The following is a 22,518-nucleotide window of genomic DNA, read 5'->3' as shown; positions in this document are numbered from 1 at the left end:
ATGAATATGGATAGTATCACAAGTTTTGACTCATGAAACTTAAAAAAAAAAAAACTAAGTGCATACTGCACATTAAACATTTGTCACTGGATGAAGATTTTACTTAAAAATCAAATGTTATTTTTACAAGGACAGAAACATTCCAAATTCTGATAAACCTTGCTATAGAGATGTTCATTTCCAGTTTGACACTATACAATATAATTGTTAATACACCATTGCTCTTTGGCAAAAAGAAAACTTTTCAAGTTTTATCTTGATCCCCCCACTGTTTTTAAAGCTGGGTAGATTTTATTCTATGTTCAGAATATTACAAAACAGTCAGAAGAATTATTGAATAATGCTGTTAATATTTGTAAGTTCAATAAATGTTGTCTCCACTCCCAGATATGTCTGGCTTTCTGATTGATTAGTTAATGGAAAATGCAGATATTGATACATCATTTTTTTTGTCCATTTGTAGATAATATATTGAACAGTATTTTCATCTTGATTTTAAATGTTTACATAGTATTGTATAGCTTGTTAGTATAGTACTAGCTTTTTTAAAAAAACAACTTAAATTAGTATAAATTTAAGGATACTTTGATTTTTTTTCCTATAAAGCCCATAAAATCAAGTTGCAAAAGTTTTTAAGAGTTTTAACTATTTAACTCTAGAACGTCAGTGTCAAAGTTTCAGTCTTAAACACCAGATGGTATGGGGTCATTATGACCTTATGCTGGTGTTTTAGGAATAAGCTGTGTTAACTGTAACTGTGGCATATAGGGTTAAAATATGTTTAAAAAATTTCTCAATTTTTATAACTGTCTACTTTTATTAAACTTCCCAAACAATGCATGAGTCAGGGTAATTTATTTTAATTGGATAGTTAGTTTTAACTAGACAATTTTATATAACTTTATCAGGATAGGAATTTACTTAGATAAACATATTAAAATATAAAGTTCTCCAAAGTTGACTCAAGTATCATTAAGCATATACCTATTTAAATTTTATTGAATATTTATGAATTTGTGTTTATATATGGATCTCATTCAGTTTATTACAATTATTCTTATCCACAAATTGTATCATTAAAGAATGTTTTTCTATTGTGTATTTAATGAATGAAAATAAGACATTGTTTAATTATGTTTGTGTACATAAGACTGTGGTTTTCATTCTTCAGAAATCAGAGCTGAATTTTGCATGTTAACTGATTTATTTCTCAAGTAGTATAATAAAATACATAAAGGAACTTTAAGCTGCATTAAAGCTAATTTCTTATCGAGCTTTCAGTTCTTTTTTTTTTTTCCAGTTCCATAGGTTATGATGAAATGAATCTACTTTATGTACCATACTGCTGTACTTTTCCACACATAGATCTACATGCATAAAATAAAGGATAAAAAAAAAATAACAAAGTAACAATAATCATGCATATTAATATCTTAGTGTAAAATACTAGAAGGTATATTTGAAATATTGGGATTGGAAAGACAGAATTCCAAGAGTAACACAACATGGCTTACAGAAGTCTGGAACTCTGTACATGCTTATGTTCTCAGATTTCAAAAATGTAAATTGTTTTGTTCCTTTCTGTTGCTGTAATTGTTCCACTGTAATGATTTTTAACTTGTTTAAAGGTTTCAGAAAAACTGAACAGTGTTTTATTTACCCTCAATAACTTAAGTGTTGATGAGTAAAATGTTTACTTTACTTAAGCTTTCACAGTAAGTAGTTCAAGTATACAGTCATGTGGAAAAGTTAGGACACCCTATGAAAGCCTGTGTATTTTTGTAACATTTTTGGATATATAGATATTTAATCTCAATTTCAACAATACTGAGAGATTATAGGAATATAACTAAACAATTAAAACTGAAGAAAATACTTTTCAAGATATTCTGTAAATGTAATTTTACAAAAATGCATATTCTAACTGAGGAAAAAGTTAGGATACCCTACCCCCTAATAACTGGTGTTACCCCCTTTGGCTGAAATAACTGCAGTAAGCCACTTCTTGTAGCCATCTACCAGTGTCTGACATCGGTCTGAAGAAAGTTTGCTCCACTACTCAATGCAGAATTTTTTCAGCTGTGAGATGTTTGAGGGGTTTCTTGCATGTACAACCTGTTTCAAGTCACCCCACAGCATTTCAATTGGATTAAGATCTGGGCTTTGACTTGGCCATTCCAGGACTCTCCATTTCTTAGTTTTCAGCCAGTCCTTGGTGGATTTACTGGTATGTTTTGGGTCATTGTCGTGTTGCAGGGTCCAGTTCCTCTTCAGCTTTAATTTTCTTACAGATGGTCTCATATGATCCTCAAGAACCCTCTGATACACAGTAGAATTCATGGTGGATTCTATGATTGTGAGCTGTCCAGGTTCTGCTGCAGCAAAGCAGCCCCAAACCATGACACTTCCACCTCCATGCTTCACAGTTGGTATGAGGTTCTTTTCCTGGAATGCTGTATTTGGTTTATGCCAAACATGTCCTCTGTTCTGGTGTCCAAATAATTCAAATTTGGACTCATCTATCCAAAGAACATTATTCCAGAAGTCCTGGTCTTGTCTACATTCTCTCTGGCAAACTTCAGTCTGGCCTTGATGTTTCTCATAGAGAGCAAAGGTTTCCTCCTAGCACACCTCCCATGCAAGTTAAACTTGTGCAGTCTCTTTCTGTTTGTAGAGGCATGCACTTTCACATCAGCAGTAGCCAGAGCCTGCTGTAGGTCTCGTGATGACATGTTAGGGTGTTTGAAGACCTTTTTTAGCATCTTGCAGTCTGCTCTCGGGGTGAACTTGCTTGGATGACCAGACCTGGTCATGTTGGCAGTTGTTTTGAAAGCCCTCCACTTGTTGACTATTTTTTGGACAGTGGAATGACTGATTTCAAAATCTTTTGGGATCTTTTTAAATCCCTTACCAAACTCATAAGGTGCTACAATTTTCTTTCTGAAGGCCTCAGACAACTCTTTTGCTCTCACCATGGTGCTCACACTCTCACTTCAACAGTCAGGAGCACACCAAACTAAGTGTCTGAGGTTTAAATATGGCAAGCCTAATTCAAAATGCTGAGTAACGATCTTCTAATCATGTGCATCTGGTGTGATACACCTGTGTGTGAGTTGAGCCATTTTAAGTGGGAACAAATGTGGGGGTGTTCTAATTTTTTCCTCAGTTAAAATATGCATTTTTGTAGAATTGCATTTACAGAAGATCTTGAAAAGTCTTTTCTTCAGTTTTAATTGTTTAGTTATATTCCTATAATCTGTCAGTATTGTTAAAATTGAGATTAAATATCTATATATCCAAAAATGTTACAAAAATACACAGGCTTTCATAGGGTGTCCTAACTTTTTCACATGATTGTAACAGTTGTGTGAAAATAAGGTTTATTTGTTCTTACAGATGTACGGTTAAAGAAATTTGCAGAGGAGAAACAAGAGCTTTTAAATGAAGTAAGTTTTACAGTTGTGTGAATGACTCTGCCCATTTTTAAACTTATTTTTTAATCAAATTTTATTTTTTAAAATTGTATTAGTTTTCCATTTCTTTAATTCCAGAGTTAGTTATTCTAAGCAAGTGATTAATTTAGCCCTTAACAATGCTCTTGGTTGTGTAATATTTCAGTATGGATGTAAATTGACCAGAAAGAACAGTGTCCAGATTTGAGATTAAGTTTTTAATTATTTGTTTTCTGGGGCATTTCTGTTTTTGACCTTTGATTAGGTGAACTGGGTCTTGAGCTCTGTTTCAACTTTATAGCATCTTAACCCTTCAATATCTTGTTGTTTTGTTGCATGAATGGTTTAAAAGTGTATAACAGATCAAGAAAACTATCAGACAGGTGGTAGAATTGCATAAGTAGGGATGGCCTGGATTGTTCGTTGAAATGGTATTTTAAATATCCTCCCAGTAGGTTATTAGAATTTTACAGTAATATAAAGTGTTTCCTTTTATAACAATATATGTATAATGACTGAGTCACAAGTTCTGGCAATGTTTGTAAACATTATAGCAAAGTATTTTAATTTTTTGTTACTTTAGCTGCTTTGTTTTTATAATGTATTTAGTCAAAACCAAGACAGCTCAAAGCAGTGTCTGCTTTTAAATAATGTGAACTAGTAGTGACATTAAAAGAAAGAACAAAAAAACTCTTGTTTAAGTGATGGTATCATTACCCCTTGAAGTTAGCTGTTTTACAAATGTTTGTAATTTTTTAAACTTTAAGTACAGGATGCAAGTAAGGTAGTTCAGATGGTATTTGTATCATCCCTGAATAATAGCAGATGCCTTCTCTTGTATCTTGTTTACATTGTTTTTGAAGTATTAATATTAGCCATTCCTACATTTTCTTCCCTTTTTGAAAATGTTTTGTTTTACAATTTTCTTTCATCAAAACCATCTGCAAGTTTTCTCTCTATAATTAATGACAAAATCAGTCTTATTAAAGAGCTTGTTGTATAAAAAATGAAGTAGAAATATAATTATGTAGGTAACCTTCCACTGATTTTTGTAAAAACAACCAAATGTAATGGGTTGCATGGGTGAGTGAGTGGTTTACAAAAGTTAATACAATGTGCAACCTGTACAGTGGATATAAGTACTTTTATTTTTTACATGAACATTACCACACATTCTAACCATTCAGAGTGTACTGCAGGCATAACTGAAATGCAGATACTTTTGTAACAAACTTAATTTTTTTGTGTACAACAAACGTGTGTTATTTACTAAAAGCTTGCTACATTTTTACATAGCTACACAAAGAGAATTCCTTCTCTATACAGAGCAGTCCAATGGATTGAGCCTGTGCATATTTCAATTTATGAATTTTTTCACTTAGGCAAAATCTTTAAGCATGATAATTCAAGCACTTAAAATTAAATGAAAATGTTTGTGAAAGGCATCAGTTCAACTTATTTTCTGGTTAATCGATATTGCTGCTGGGCGTGCTTTATTGTTTGTTACTTATTCTTTGTAGTTTATAATACAAATTCTCATGCAAGGAATTTAATGAATTTTATTAAGTAAACATTTTGCAGGTGTTAAAAATGTATGATCCAGATACATATCAAAATCTATACATGATGTTTTAAAACACAGTGGTAGTTACTTAAGAGCCTATATATCTCAAATTGTTCTACTAATTACCTATTTCAACAAACTTGTCAAGTTTCTTACTGTGAATACAGTTTCCCAATTTTTTTGTCCTTATTGTATGCACGTGAGATTCTCCAGACTCTGGTGAGAAGACATTTAATTTTTTTAAGATATTTTTATTTAGACCATCTTTTGAGCCACATTTACACTTTAATCTTAGGAGGAGAATTTCTTTTGCTTTTATTATTATGGCTTAGAAAGACCTCAAAATAGTTGTTCCAGATTTTAGTGTACGAGTACACCTTATATGAAATCAATGTATAAATCACTTTCATGCTATGTTTTCAGTGTCTTCTCTGTGTTATGACTTTGAGTCATTTTTCTTTCGACATCATGTTATAGATTTGCAATTGTAGATGTAACTTGCAGATTTGTTCATTTCTAGTGTATATATTTTAGCCATCTGAAAATGAAAGAACATGGGTATCTATAGAATATGAAATTGTGTTTGCTATTTGCCAGCTGTTTTCGTTGGTTTTTTCCTTAGCTGTTTATCTTTAAAGCTTTTTAGACAAGTTACTTCTTGTCTAAAAAACTTAATAATTAGTACCTAAGATTAAAGGGTCTTGTATTTTTCTTCAGATTTATAGGTTAAAATTTGAGTTGGAAGAAGAAAAACAGAAGACTGCCAAAATGGAACAGTTAACACTAGTACATGGTCCCCAGTCCAATGGCCCTGAAATGAAACTTCTAGAAGTTCAAAGTTAGTAAATTAATGCTGTCCTTAATTTAAATATGTACCAGTTAGTCACATGCATTTGATGAACTATCTTAAAATTGTGAGTCACTCATACAGAAATTTCCATATTTTGTTTCTAACTTTAAAGAAAGGAAAATCTAATAAGCTAATTGTACATATAGAACTTTGCATAATCTCTTTGATCTCTTTCTTAAAAAAAATGTAAAGATACTTCCTAAATATTGTTGTGATATTAATAAAAACTCTTCTCAATACAAGATTAGTTCCGCTCAGATCCATTCCTTTTGATCTTAGTTTTCAAAGTAAGAACAGTTTTTCAACATGTTGTGACATCTAGGACACATTATGTATTTAGTAGACACAAACTAAGTATTCTTCAAGAATTTTTTTTATGACTGTCATTGGTTCAGTCTTCATCAGTCATATCTAAGTTTGTTAATCACAGAATGATGTAAAACAATGACTGTGGTTATGTTGAGATAAAGTATTTTGTATTTACTGTTCTTCCTGCTTTGTAATTTATGTTATTCTTTCTTGATTTTAAATGCTCGGGTGATATAGCACCAGATGACTGCAATGTAACGTTGGGCCCAAGGCTATGTAGAGGGCCCATGTATAAAGTTAATTTAGTTTGAGAAATTTCTCTCACATAACCTTTTTTTTTTGTTACATAATTTAAATAACTAGTATTTACTTTGTGAGTGAGCATGTTACATTTGTTTGAGTAATCAGGAATAAAATCTAATGTTAAGGAAATAAAATTAAATTAACTTTTTTTTTCTTACTTTCTAACATTTTCACAACAGGCTCTGTATAAGATACACAAGTTTGTCTACATATTTACAGACTTTAAGTATTTGCACTATAAATTTTGATACAGCATTTGTATCTTACAAAACCTGGTGGACTTTTAGTAAAGATTACAAGTATTTTGTTTACAAACAAACAGATTTTTTAATGAAATATTTTACTAAAGATGTGTTTGTAAAAATAGTGTTTCATTACTAGTCTTGAGTGCAAAGTGATTTCATGTTATGATTAAAAAAAACAAATTATTCTTCATACCAAAAATTTCAAATATTGTTTCTGTAATTACTAAAATCTTCTAAATACATTTCAAATAATTTTGTGAGTAAGACCATATTTTATCATTTTTTATACTCTAACTATATGGGTTCTGTCACTTGACCAATCTTGTAAATATTGTAAACAAATTAGGAAATAAGTAATAAATTATGCTTTTTTCATGCTAGAATGACAACATATTATAATATGGAAATACAAGTGTTTAGTCTAAGTGGTTTAAGACTCATTACATTATATTTTTATTAATTTTTATTATATTGACCTTCCAGTGGTACCTGGTTAACATTACACAACTTGCATAGTTGCAATACATGTTCACTCTCATTAAGGTATCCAATCATATAAAACTATCCTCTAGTCTTTTTGTCCTTCCCACAAATTTTTTGAGTAATTTTACTTTTAGAGAATACTTTTGAAAATATTATTTTATTACAGGTATGACATTTCGATCACTTGTATAATCATTTCTCAAGTGCTCTAGCATTTTCAAATCTATATGCCTGAAGTGAAAATCACTCATAATTATGAATTAATTAACAGGTGAAATATTAATCTCATTGTAAAGCTTCTCACTAATTTTAACAGTATCATCTGGTGGTCTATAAACATTTCTCACTAAAAGCTTTTTTTCTTTTATATCCACTAAAAGAAACCCAAATGGATTCAATCTTTTTTCTGTTGCCTTTGATATTCTCAACTTCATCAGGATGTAATTCACATTTTACATATAAAGCCACTACTCTCTCCTGTAACCAAGTATTTTAAAGAAACTTCTGTCACCAAAATCATTGATGTTTAACCATGTTTCAGTTATTCCCATTGTATCAAAATCCTCCATTGCTACTAATGTGCTGTAAAGTCAACTATTTTATTTCTTATACTTCTAGCATTACAATATTAACAATTAAGCCTATTTTTATGATACTTCTGTATTTATTTCTTACGCTAAACTTTTCTCTCCCTCGTATTCTTTTTGCATTTAGTTGTTTTATTTTGCCCCTACCTCTCTTTAGTCCTAGTTTAAAACTTTCCTTACAGCTGAGTTAATAGCCTTAGCAAACAAGCCAACCCCTACTCTGTTAAATGTAAACCATCCATTCCTGAAAGTTTCTTTCTTCCATTGAACTGATCTCTCAAGTCCAACCAGCCAAATCTGCTCATCTTTACATACTAATCTATCATTTAGCCTTAGTGACCCACCTATAACTTCATCTTTACAGTTAACTCTGGGCAGTGTTCCTTTTCAAAATGAAGGTATGATCTTTTTCAGGAAGCTTGGAAATTCATTTGTCATTGTGTTCACGTTTATAGAGAACAAGTAGGTCCATATTATACTTTGTTTAAAATGTGTTTGTGTACATTTTTATATCTTATTGTTTTATGTAAATTTCATAGGTATAATAAAAATGATTACTACAGAATTATTTCATTTCATGAAATAATATTCTGATTTGACGTAATAATAAAATAAACAACATTGATATGTGTATCTATCTACAAGAACGTTCAAAGTATGTTCTTATTATTGGTAAATATTTTGTGATATCTTATCATTGACACAAATATAGCTGGGTATTTTTTAAATGATTTTTGTTCTCCAAACAGGAGAAGCAAATAAACAAGTCAGTGACTATAAGTTTAAGCTGAAAAAAGCAGAGCAAGAAAGTTCAGCATTACAAAGCAGTGTAAGTATCTAACTCTTGGTTATAAAGGAAATAATGCTGAGATTATTTTATTTTTAGTTTAATTTTTACAACACAACTTTTGTAATTTAGTGAAAACTTTTGAATCTTTTCTAAAATTGGAAGTAATCTGACTTTTATTCAAATAAAAGATGTAGTCACTTAGATGTTTCTTATATTTCATAAACTGTTATGTACATACAAGTATGTTATTTAGCATAGTAAATATGCTGTGGGATTTAGATTACATGTAAAGTCTGTAAATGGTTATATTTATGTTCAAGCATCTAATGTATCAAAAAAATATATATATATTTCAATACTTAGTAAATATACATATAAATAATATCATTATAGTTTATTTAATGAAGTTACACCACAATTTTGTTTCAATTATAAACATATCAAATTGGGAAAAAAAAACAAATGCTAATGTATTACAAATCATATTTGTGTTAGTTTTGCAAATTCATTGTTTAGTTAAGATTAAGTGCTATATTTGATTTCTTAAAAGTGCACAGAAGATTTTGATGAAGTTTTTATCTGTTATTTTTATGTTCTTATGTATTTAGTAAAAATACTTTATTGTTTTCATATATTGAAGAAATTATAATTTTTGCTTACATGGTTGTTTTTTCCATATTGTGTATATGTTTTTGTTTGACATAAGTTTTCTTCTTCCAAATAACCACCGTCTAAAGAAAAAACAGCCAAAGCATACAGTGTATTAAAAGTTAGGGTATGAAGTCTTGAGGGGTATTTTATGGATTATTCTTACCATTTTCAAACATTATGGTTAACATTCTGATAGGTTTCTCGACTGGAAAGCCAAGTAATAAGGTATAAAACAGCTGCAGAAAATGCTGAGAAAGTAGAGGATGAACTGAAAGCCGAAAAAAGAAAATTGCAAAGGGAGGTGAGAACTTTGGATTATTTTAGAAATGTTTAAAGATTATATACTAATTACTTGATATTATGAAGTATGATATTATAGATTTGATCTTTGCTCTGTCTTAACCCTTTCACTACTGAGATAAGGTGAACCACCCCAAACTTTATGTGCAAAAGAAAATATTTTCTTAACTTATGAAACTCTAGTAGAGTATGAAAAAGTAAAGTATTAACACCACAAAATCATATTTGCACCATTATAAGTTGATACTCTGAGTGAAATTGACATTTAATCGTTCAGAATATAATTTTATACAATATGTCATTTGATAGATGAAAACATTGACTTCCTATATTGGTTATAGGTAATATGTAATTAAACATAAGAGAAAACTGTTAAATTCTGAAAGAGAGAATGTGTCTCGGGTGTGGCAGAATGGGTTTGATTTTCTATTCAACAACTCTTTCATGAAACAGAATTGAAAAGTATCAAAAATATGTTTTATTAGAATAATGACCATTTTTGTAGTGAGTAATTTGCATTTAATTTCATACTCGTCCAAAGAGTGGTGTTTAAAATAGAGAAAACAAGATACCTATAGAAAATGCCATGTGTGTCACAAAATGGAAAATTTCATGATGTTTTTTTAATATTGCTTGGTAAAATTAAGAATTTAAAACTTTTAACAATTAAAATATGGATTATTAGCCAAGGTTTTATAATTGGTATAACATAAACAAAGATGAGCTTAATAAAATTTTTAATGTATGACACTAAAACCTTATGTCATTCAGTCATTCTCATATTTTATAATGACTGAAATAAAACTTGTAGCAAGAGGAACAATATTAGTGATGTACGAATTGTAACAGTATAATAATTCATACTGTGTTTTTTAAACAGATGTGTTATTTCAGTATACACCCATGAAGTAGTAACTGAGCTACACACGTATAAGCGTATTTTATGTTATTCACGTAGGTTCGAGAAGCTCAGGCCAAAATTGAAGAACTTGAAACTGCAAATGCTCATATTCAGAAGAGAATAGATAAACTAAAGTCTGCAAGAAATGCCCTTGTTAAATAAACCTTTATAATGTTTAAAAATTGAAGTGATAGTTGTTTGTAAATGAGTTCAAAAACGAATGTATAGATTAAATAAAAATTACTGGTTTTTGTTTGTTTGCTTTTGACCTGGTGAAAATTTACTTGATAACTATATTTGTCTGACATGACAACCCTCTTTCTGTCAGTTTTGTAATCTTGGAAGTATGTGTAGGTTATGTTCTGCAACATATATATAAATCTTAATTTTTTTTGTTCATGACAGTAAACTCAAAATGATCAAAGCTTTCATTGTGGGAATGCATCTTAAAATTGAAACGTGAAGGGAAAGAAAGCTGTGTACTCGTATCAAATCAAGGGCAATTAATTGTATAAATGTATATGTGTATTTGTGTTTCTATGAAATGCAAAAATAAAGTTCTTCTGAATTATATTTAAGAAACCTTAATTAAATCCAGCATTTTCTATTGAGTATATTTATTAGGTTGAGGAATAATTCGTGAGCGTTTTTAAATAATTTCATTCAAGCATTACATGCAAGACTATACAATACTTCAATGCATGAACACATTACACCCAAAACATTTATTATGATACTTTATTTCATGTAATACCTAGGTATATAGTATGCATTGTTTTAAACAAAATTGCAAGAAATTAAATACGAAAAGCAGATAATGTCGAAAATGCTCGATTTTGTCCACTTGACATTACATTTAATGAGCTGAAAATGAAAGCAAAAATTAAAGACATGAAAATCAAACACACCATCTATTAGAGCAAAAAATTATCTACCAAATGACATGAGATATTTTGCGAAAGCGTTTCATTTATGAATATATTTTTTTAACTTGAAAAAACGCTCACGAATTATTCCTCAACCCAATAGAAAAAAAAATGTAATCATGGAACTGTAGACCTGTTTGTTTAAAAGCTCATGCATAAATTAAACATTTTTAAAGCTTATAAAGGACAGTGTTTTTTCAATACTCAAAGTGAGCATGTATTGACATAAATACACCTGATGCATAGATGGATTTAATTACACAACTACTTGTTCTAGTTTGTTATTTTACAAATGTGGGTTTATATAGACACAGCAGTAAATATTATATTGAAATTTGCCTTTAATTAAACCTGTGGTTAAACTACAAATTAATATTTTGGAGATAATTTATATGCAAAAACGGCTCGTTTGGGCTGAGAAAACACTTTACATAGAAGAGCGAACAACGTTTCGACCTTCTTCGGTCATCGTCAGGTTCAAAGGTTTGTGAACCTGACGATGTAAAGTGTTTTCTCAGCCCAAACGAGCCGTTTTTGCATATAAATTTCTCAACAAGTGGGTTTCTCGTCATCACTGATTTTGGAGATAAATAATGCCAGATTTTTTATTATGTAAAAGCACTGTTTGATTGTTTGGTGAAATTTAGTCTTTCTTTCCTGTTATAGTATCTGTATATATTTTAAAATATAAAATAATAATTTTGACTGTAGACCTGTCTACAGTAAATAAACACCCATGTGTCAACTTTTATAGTTGAACTTCTCTGTTGTAAATTTTATTTCAGCAACCCAATACAGATATATGTACGTAATCAAATTACATGGCCATAATGAAATGTACGGCATTGTATAAGGGAGTTGTTTGATGTGGGTAGTGAAACAGGAAGCTCCAATAGTCATACTTTACTTATGGGAGACATTATAGCTATCCGACTGATATGGGGTGGGCCAAAAGAATAGTTTCAAAACTGCTGATTTTTGAAATTTTTAAGTTGTTGGGTATTTAGAAAGAATTAGATACTGATAGAATTCAGTTCAAGTTTGTCAATGGTGCTTCAATTTCTCCATCCTAATTTTTTATTTAATTTTTCTCAATTGTCTGTTAGTGGTTTTTGGTTCTAAGTCTCGAGAGTAACTGGACTTTATTCCTAATTTTCTCATAGTTTTTCTTAAAGCTATCTCTTGACATTTCCTGGCTTATTCTGATATATTTGATGTAGTTTCAGTTTCATCCTTTGGCAAAAGCTTGTTTTGTATTTTTGTCATTGCTTTCTAATCTTATCTATATTCTTACAGTAATGATCTCTTTGGTGGGACAAAGATATTTAAGATTTTATCCTTTTCTCTTGTGTTGTTTTTTGAAAGCCATATTTGTACTTTAAGTATAACCTTCGATGTCAGTAGGTTGTACATAGTTTGGAAACAATTCAAAGGTAAATTATGCAGCTTATTATTCTTGTTTTCAGTCCAGAACACTCAAGCAAAGTCATGTCAGACTTTAACAGTGGCTCATGTAGGAAACGTATGTCTCGGGTGAAAGGGCGAGCATTTTTGATGCAACCGGGATTCGAATGCGCGACCTTCATATTACGAGTCGACCGCCTTAACCCACCTGGCCATGCCGGGCCGTTTTGATAAGTTTATGTTGATACGTTTTTATCTTCGTCTGAAATGTATGTTGTTGTTTCCATAAAAGATAATGTGGTTGACTCTTATAAATGTTTTCCTTGCATGCGAAGTAGAATTTTCTATCTTGTCAGATTGGTTTTTATAATTATATGCACATGACGAAACAGTAATAATAGCTTTTGTATAAAATAATTAATTAAGAGTTTTTATCTATACCACTCTCGTTGAAACGGTAAATTCATCGAGAAATGCAAAAAAAAAGAAAAACAACCTATTAAATGAGCCTAAAGAAAATATAACGTATGTGCTTTTCTTTGTTCATACTACGTCTTATGTACACTTTGGAGACGATAAAAATTTGAGATTAAATATTCTACGACGTTTGAAATTCGATGTACTGAAAACCTTGAATAGCTGCTGCAAAGACCAGTAGATGACGACAAGTGTGGGTGTAAAAAAAATCGAAAATATTTAGATCTTGGATTTTCCAAATGAATAAAGATTTTTTTTTTCGTTCACTTTGCAACTCATTCTAGATAATAAAAGTACGCATTGTATCAGACTTTTATTTATTGTGTAACGCTTTATAGTATCCTCTAAAATTAGTTTTTTGGTTTGTTTATAATGTATTAAGCACGGAATTTAACAAAAGTATATCTGTTTTCTACACACCACAGATATTGAAACCTTATTTGTAGCGTTATAAATATTCAGAAATACAGCCGAGTCACCAGAGAATTTACATGTAGTTGTTGAAATACCAGTTTTATTGTGTGTTTAGGTGTTGATTTCTCTTCATTTTAGATCAAACACTTGATACATCATCCATTTTAAAATAGCTACCTGAAATTTATAAACATTTCTCAACGTCAGACAAAATTTAATATGTTCATCACGAGATGATACAATGCATATGCATTATTCATGGTTGGATTATTTGTATTCTGTGAACATGGCCAAAAGGTAATATTTGAAGATATGTTTTAAACGTTATTTTATTAACCTCAGTTATATGCTACAACAAATAACAAGAATTAATTAGTTTTTATAACCAAAGCCACTGTTTGCATTTTCACTTGCAAAATATTTGTATTTATTTTCTAAAAGCCACAGTAGCGTTACTACAATATGACAGTACATTATTTAATAAAAATAAACTAAACACTGAAAAGTCATAAAATTTTGATTTAAAACTTGTCATTGTAATCTTGTAGCAATATGTATTAAATTTAATAGAATACTGACTGGCAGCTTTATTAACGTTCCTGCGTATGCAAATATAAACTGATCTCGTAACGTGGCAGCCCTAAAATGCAGAGTTGTAGTCATATTATGGTTAGCCTGTAAGATAACAGTTAATAGATAGAATGTATGCAATCTTCAGTCGTATCATAATTAGTGTGTAAGATAATGGTTAGAATGCCCGCAGCCTTGAGTCGCATTATAGTATGCAATACAATGGTTATAAACAGGGATCTCTGCGAGGATGTTCTCAACCTTAAGAAAAGCCTTGATAGTAGATGCCCGTGTGGCATGAGTGTCATTGTTAAATATCTTTTTTTGATTTTTTGTTTAAACACATCTATTACCAGACTCCACTAGTCAAAAGGAAATGCGCCTGCCACTCGGTAGTTGTCGACTGCTAATTTTATATAAATGGAAAATAGAATTAGACAGACTTGTGAGACATAGTAGAGGTCAAAGTGTGTAACAATTTATCAAGTTTATCAACAGTGGTCAAGGTTTGGCTATCTCAAACTGTAAAAAAAACTCAAAAGTTGTTCGTATTATAGGAAAGATAAAATATACTGTTTAAGTGGTGATTAGAGCACAAACCACTCACGGTAAATGATTGAAACTATACAATGAGGCTCACTAAGTGGTGTTTAACTCTTATTAATACAGAAGGCAAAAACAACAATAACAACATTTGCATTACATTTCTTGTATTATTTCAGTAGTGCAAACTAAATGAGGTGGTGTAATGGTGTGGGTAATGCTCTTTTGCTAGGGATGGGGAATGATGTATTTGAAAGAGTGAATAACTTCCAGCCTGTGCTCGAACATTGTCGATCTCTTCTACTCCACAATGCTATGTTTACACGTAACACAAAGGTTCTCTTCTGAGGTGACGGCGTAAAATTATTTCATTTTTTATTTGTTCAATAACATGTCATTGACTTTATTCAAACATCTATAGTATGAAATTTAAAGTCCTATTTTTCTCAGTAATGCTCTAGTCACATCTGCAGAGAAAATATTGGCTTAGACCATAATGCTCGAAGAGTGTGCTATAATATAAAATAAGAGACCTTTATGCATCGTTTATAATCTATGTCACGTCGAATCCAGGATAGTATGACCGCGGAAAGCCTTTTAGCCCTATAATATTAGGTGCATCAGATCGAAATAAAGTGGTCAAGTAGAGTTGTGAAAAAAACACGGTCAAATTAAACAGACTTAATGTAGGGGTTCATTGTTATTACCCTGTACTATCACTTATATTTAATTATGGGTTCATTGTTATTAGCCTACACCATTACTTAGATCTTATTATTAACTAGTTTAAATTTTCTAGTTACTAGATACTGGCAATTAAAATAGAGTAACTAACTACTTATAAAACTAAGGTGAGTGTTTAGGCTGTTAACCATAACAATGATTGTTATCCGCTTGCCACAGCTACCGTACCATAAGGGATTGTCTACAATGATCAAAGAATGATGACTAGCATGATATTTACAAAACTTTGAACCATACAGTTAATAATTTGTATGTTTAGTTAATTTTGGATTTTGCGCAAAACTACTTCAGGACTATCTGCGCTATCTGTCCCTAATTTCACAGTAAAAGACTAGAGGAAAGGCAGCTAATCATTACCACCCACCGTCAACTCTTGGGCTACTTTTAACCAACAAATAGTGGAATTGACTCTCACGTCATAACGCTTCCACGGCTGAAATGGCGAGCATGTTTGATGTCACAGGGATTCGAATCTGTCACTTTCAGATTACGAGTCGAGCGCCCTAACCACTTGACCATTCCGGGTGAGAGAGGCTATAAGTATATATATGTAATAAAGTTTCGGATCCTTTTTTTTTATTAATTTTGACACCTCTGTACATTCAGTTTTAATGTTAATTACATTTATCGTTTAGAAATAATAGTATTGTACCGTATCATATCTTTGGAGTTGTTATCATGATTTAGTCTTTGCTTTCAAAAAGTGAGTGTAAAAGTACTACAACTTTGTAATTCGTTCTATATAGTCCATTAATTTTTGCATGTTTTAAGATATTCAGTGTAGTTTCATAATACACCAAACTTATCATTTTAACTTTTGTTATGTTTTTGTAGTCAGTTTCAAAATAGTTAAATAAATATAATTTGCAAACATTATCCGTGTGACAATTTCACCACTTTTTAACTTTATATACAACTTACATCATTTTAAAACATCCAAATCACCTTCTAAAGTGTAAAACATTTTACAAAAATGTATACCTACTATTTTTATGAAAATTACTTTTTTAATCAAAAATACATTATTTGAAAACTGAGAGCTTCCTGAACCTCTGTCTTTAAGTTTCACCGTGTGAAAGCTATAATAAACAATTTTATTGTATCTGAGCTCTTATTTTGAGCGTTTGTAACTCGGCATTTGTGAAAGTAATTAACCATGCATTCAAATTGTTTTAACCTGTTTGGAAATTTTCAATTTCAAACACGAAAAGTGCTAATTTAATATAATGAAGGCATTTTGCTCGAACATAAAACTTCTAAAATGTTGTATTCATAATTTTTTTTTTGAAATTACACTTAATATTCCAACATAATTGTTTGTTTGTAATTAAACAAAAGCTACATAATAACCTGGTTTCTAGAGTTGTAAGATCGCAGACACACCGCTGTGTCACATGGGGGCACAAAAAGTCCTATTTTCATATTGCTTTTGCAATAGGGGCAATGTCCTCATCGAAGGCCTGGCATGGCCTAGCGCGTGCGCTTCGTAATCTGAGGGTCGCGGGTTCGCGCCCGAGTCGCGCCAAACATGCTCGCCCTCCCAGCCGTGGGGGCGTTATAATGTAACGGTCAATCCCACTATTCGTTGGTAAAAGAGTAGCCCAAGAGTTGGCGGTGGGTGGTGATGACTAGCTGCCTTCCCTCTCGTCTTACACTGCAAAATCAGGGGCGGCTAGCACAGATAGCCCTCGAGTAGTTTTGTGCGAAATTCCAAAACAAACAAACAAACCTCATTGAAGCTCGGAAAGAGATCTCGAATGGTAATTTCTGTAAAATAGTTATAGGCATACACACACATGCACATTACGCCACGTTTCTCTCTGGTTGTTGTTTGGTCAAGAGAACTGAGAGAATTAGGTGTACACTGGACCTCAACTTTCCTCATTCGCTATCGTTTGTTTCCTTAGTTCTGGTCGATGATGCCTGTATATTTCTTTATTATATCCAATTGCTAAAAAAATCTATTTTTTACAGCATGCAGCCACTGAATGCGCGCTACGATTGTCCGCAGGTTATTGTCTTTTGTGAAAAGTGTTTTCTGTCTTAAACTGGCGTTAACATTATTTATAATAGTAGTGATAATGGTCTAGAAGTTTATGTTATGGTGAAAAGCAAGGATGCATATTTCATTAGTTCCCTTTTTTTTATAATATGCTAATAGTGAATAATGATTTCTCAAAAGACTGCATAGGTCTGAAGAGTAATATAAAAGTATCGTAACTTGTTTCCGAATGTCTTTGTGTTAATGTTTTGATCTAAAAGTGTGATTTATTGTTTATATTTTTTTACTTTTCTTCACAGTTTATCCATTTCAACGTATTAAAAACTTCTTACCGAGACGTGCGTTCCATAAATGAATTGCTAAATCGTTATTATTTTACAGATAAATTCGAAGTTACCTTAATGTACGAGTGAAGAAAAACTCAGTTCTTAGAGTGAAACATCATACGTTTGAAGGCATAACGGAAATCAGGACTAAATATAGTGTAGATAACAGGATTTAACATTGAATTTGAATACCCAAGCCATACAAACAAACTGAACAAATAAGTCGGAAGACTACAGCTACTACAAATAGGCATAACTAAAACTACAACAAAGAACGGCAGCCAACATATAACAAAAACACCAGTTATTATTGATAGTGTTTTTGCTGCTCTACTTTCCCTATTGGATTCTGCCATTGCATCTCTTGAACATTTTATCTTTTTTATTTTAGAACGAGTATGATATTTGTCACAACTATTATAAGCTGCCATATTTCCGTTCTTAGATGTTACTGTTGTCTCACTGCTTGGATTACATGACGAGTGAGTCACGAATGTTGTCATTTCTGTCACAGAATAAATTGGAGGTGGAACATGATGTCTTTGGAGTGAATGGTATCCGAGCGTTCCACTCCTCCGACGAATTCTCTTCTGAGCTTCTTTGTATATTCTCCAGTACAGAAAGAGTACCAAAATTAAAGGAATGTAGAAGGATGCGAATGTGGCAAACACTTGATAGCCTATGTCTTGACTAACCAAGCAGATTTTGTGCATTTCAACGCGTTCCTCGTATTTTGGATCTTTCCATCCTAGAACTGGTCCAAGCGACACAATACCCGATACACCCCACACAAGCAATATCATTATTCCGATATGACGGACACTTCTTTGGTGAACGTAATCTACGTTCGTTACAGCCCAGTAACGATCGACAGCGATGGCTAATAGATGAAGTATGGAAGCTGTGCAACACAAGACGTCACATGAGGTCCACACATCGCACAGTACGAGACCAAATATCCATTCTTGTTTTACCTCGTACACGGCACCTAGAGGCATGACTAAACAAGCTACTGTTAGATCGGTTAGGGCTAAAGATAGCACGAGATAATTTCCTACGGTATGAAGGTTCTTTTCCATCAAAATGGCTGCGATGACTAGAATGTTGCCAACAACAGTAGCCAAAATTAACACCGTGAGGATCATGGAAACAAAGACGATCCATGGAATCTCAGAAGCGATATAATTACTGGAATTCGCTGCTAAAGTATTATTTATAGAATAGTTAACTAGATCCCAACAACAGAGGTCATCTGATGTCCAGTTTGTGAAGTTTAGAATGTACTCAGTCTCTTCTAGGTTGTTATCTGTTACAAACATTTGTAGTTCGGCAAAACTCCATTCCCTATGATCACCCATGCTTGTTCGTAAACCTAGAAATAGTAGAAATACAACAGATATTTTACACACATATATATATGTATAAAAGGTAACAGCCTAATTGAAAGAGCTGTTTGAAGGGATGTATACTTCACTCTTCAGGATAAAATGAAAAGGGAATACAAGTGTTTGAATGTTCTTTTCATAATGTGACCACAATGTGTTTATTTTACCAAGCAAACATTATAATATGACGATAGTGGGCTTATAATAAAAATCAAGGTCTATAATGTTACAAAAATGTGCCTTTGGTAACAGTCAAGTATTATAATGTAACAAGAAAGTGAGCATTTTAACAAGCATAGTAATTTTTCATAGTAATCAAACATTATAATGTAACAACAGTGTAGTTATAGTAATAATAAAAACTTTTGTTTGTTTTTGGAATTTCGCACAAAGCTACTCGAGGGCTATCTGTGCTAGCCGTCCCTAATTTAGCAGTGTAAGACTAGAGGGAAGGCAGCTAGTCATCACCACCCACCGCCAACTCTTGGGCTACTCTTTTACCAACGAAAAGTGGGATTGACCGTCACATTATAACGCCCCCACGGCTGGGAAGGCGAGCATGTTTGGCGCGACTCCGCGACCCTCAGATTACGAAGCGCACACCTTAACGCGCTCGGCCATGCCAGGCCGAAATAATAAAAACACTATAACATGAAAAAAAAATGCTTTTCATAAAAAAATCACGAGAGAACAACTTGTTGTCACAACAATCAAGCATTATAAGAAAACAATGTGCTAGTTACAAAGACAACAAATCCTTGAGTTAAGGTTTTTTTTCACCTTTATACAGGCATTGAAAGAATGTTCCATATGTGTTTTTCGAGATTGGTAAATAGAATGATCTAAAAATAATAAATCATTATGCATTTGTGCCATCTATTAGTGTAAATCAGTAATAATTAGCTCTGAAGGTTTGTGTGTTTGTTTAGAATTTCGCGCAAAGCTACACGAGGGCTATTTGCGCTATATGTTCACAATTTAGCAGTGTAATACCAGACGTAAGGCAGCTGATCATCACTAGTCACCACCAACTCTTGGGCTAATCTTTTACCGATGAATAGTGGGATTGACTGTAACATTATAACGTTCTCACGGCTGAAAGGACGAACACGGTTGGTGTTAAGGGGATTCGAATCCGCGATCCTCAAACTGCGAAGCGAACGCTCTAACCACTTGACTAACTCTGAAGGTAAACCTTAATGAGGTGCTAGTAAAATCGATGAAACATTACGATATGGTAAAAAATATAACAATCAACTATTTAATTGGTAGAGAGTCAACTATCACAATAAAAACAAATGAAAATGTAAAAAACAATTTAATTCTGAATAATAGTTAACGAGCAAAGTTGTTATATACGTGAACACTAAAGTTTTGTTTTATATACTAAATATCATGTGGGAATATATCAGATACAAAATTCTGGTTGCCTGATAAATAGTACTGAATTCGAAATCATTTTTGACTTATTAGAGATGTTTTATTTCTAGAAGTACTGAAATATTTTAAAAAGTAATACTAGCTTCATATCTGTGCAGTAAAATAATAAATCATATAAAAATAAATATTTTACACGTGTATTGTAACATCAATCATAAGGCGAAATGACTGATTCTATACTTCAGTAACTTCATGAAGTGATTCACTTTACAGTACATTTTCAACACAAATATATAAGTGTATTTATTATTTATGTATGTTATGTATCGTGACATGTGTTGATCAAAAATTAAGGCAGCGTAGTGTAAAATGATAGCTAACCTTACGTACGACATAAATGAGGTAATAATTTAAATAGTATTAAAATGTACTTTTACGTATAGAAGTGTTAGCTTCGCTAAGCTGGTTTAATATGCTATGCTACTTTCCTCTCAAACGTATGGTAGAAAAAGCAATGAACTGTTAGTTAGTGAAAGATAAAATTTTCAATTTAAAAATATTGAATTCGACCTGACCCAAGAAATTATTATGACCAATCTTGATTTCGATTTTTACGCAAATTATTTATGATTGCTGTTGAAATCCATGTTTTAACGCTAAAATAATGAGTTGAATTTGTAGATTATTCCATTTCTTATAATTCAACTGAATAAAAAATATATGTATTTAATTATTTAAATTCCTTTTGAGTTTGATTTAGGTTTTCAACCCTGTGATTACCAACAGTTGTTGTATTGGATCAAATACTACTGTTAGAAATATTAATAGTAGGAAAAGCTTCCCTCAATTGACCAGCGGTATGTCTTCGAACTTCCAACGCTAAAAACCGGGTTTCGATACCCGTGGTTGGCAGAACGAAAATAGTCTATTGTGTAACTTTGGTGCTTAATGACAAACAAACAATAGGAGAAATGTTTTCCTATACTTTTATTGTACGTAGCGTTTGTTATCAGATGAAATGTTTAATTGTATTAAAAGGATGCTCAAGTGCACGAAACATTTGCTCTTTGACAATAAATAAGTAGAATCATTAAACACAACTTTATCGAACTAAATGTGTCGTGGATGTTTCCCAATGAATTTCTTAAGATATTCTAAAGATCAAATAAACGTTTTTTGAATGTTATGGTTTTATAAATAGCACTTAAATGCAATATATTATATATTATTGTTGATGCTAATACCTAAAACTAAATTTGCTTAAAATCAGTGGTATTATTAATCTTATTTATCGAATTTACTAAATCCGCGTGAATAACGTAGTTACTTTTAACAAGAAGTTGATAAAGACATATCGACATTTAAGAGAAAAGTTGCACGATTATTCTGGAAAAAAGTGGTCTTTAAGGCAGATTGTTGTCTGTACGATAACACAAGCTGAATTAGTTTATAGATGGTTACTTCTTCAGTGTTATTCGAATATTTTTCTAACTTTTGATAATTTTTATTTTGTTTTTTATTTATAAAGTATAGGATGCTAGTAAAAACCTCTCACTGCAGGAATAGATAATTGTATATTTTTACACTTAAAAAACAATACAAAAAAAAAACCCAACTAAACAGAATCTGCGTTTTGTCGCCATATGCTGCTCGCGATACTTACGTTTTAAGCCCCATAAAGTTTATCACTGATCTGCTACCTGGAGCTATACAAAATGAAGGAATAAATAATTTAATTTTTTGAAATTTCACGATTCTGTGTCTTTAAAATCTTACCTCACTTCTTCAGATGGCTTGCATGACAGATAATTTTTTATTGAGTTATTTTTAGATCCGACATGGCCAGGTGGTTAGGGCGCTCGTCTCGTAATCTGAGGGTCGCAGGTACGAATCTTCTTTGCCTCAAATATGC

The 22,518-nt window shown here is 31.7% G+C and overlaps 1 protein-coding gene and 1 pseudogene across 14 annotated transcripts in view; one reads left to right on the top strand and one right to left on the bottom strand.

Moving 5' to 3' along the window:
- Nucleotides 1-13,257, top strand: part of LOC143246216 (leucine-rich repeat flightless-interacting protein 2-like) — an 82,482-nt gene extending 69,225 nt beyond the window's left edge. For 12 of the 14 annotated variants that reach the window (XM_076492495.1, XM_076492497.1, XM_076492491.1 and 9 more), the window contains 5 exons: nt 3,397-3,446; nt 5,734-5,854; nt 8,543-8,622; nt 9,431-9,535; nt 10,493-11,545. In XM_076492495.1, coding sequence (XP_076348610.1) covers nt 3,397-3,446; nt 5,734-5,854; nt 8,543-8,622; nt 9,431-9,535; nt 10,493-10,597 — 461 coding nt within the window. In that variant the 3' untranslated portion in view covers nt 10,598-11,545. Of the gene's footprint in view, nt 1-3,396; nt 3,447-5,733; nt 5,855-8,542; nt 8,623-9,430; nt 9,536-10,492; nt 11,546-12,827 lie in introns of those variants that run through there. The other 2 variants (XM_076492493.1, XM_076492505.1) reach the window with 2 other exon arrangements.
- Nucleotides 13,258-17,506: 4,249 nt separating this feature from the next.
- On the bottom strand, nt 17,507-19,558 carry LOC143246217 (5-hydroxytryptamine receptor pseudogene; annotated as a pseudogene).
- Nucleotides 19,559-22,518: the final 2,960 nt, after the last annotated feature.

The sequence above is a fragment of the Tachypleus tridentatus genome, chromosome 3, assembly GCF_004210375.1.
Source record: "Tachypleus tridentatus isolate NWPU-2018 chromosome 3, ASM421037v1, whole genome shotgun sequence".
Lineage (NCBI taxonomy): Eukaryota > Metazoa > Arthropoda > Merostomata > Xiphosura > Limulidae > Tachypleus > Tachypleus tridentatus.
Note: the sequence above shows the minus strand (reverse complement) of the source record. Positions and strands in the feature narration are given on the sequence as shown.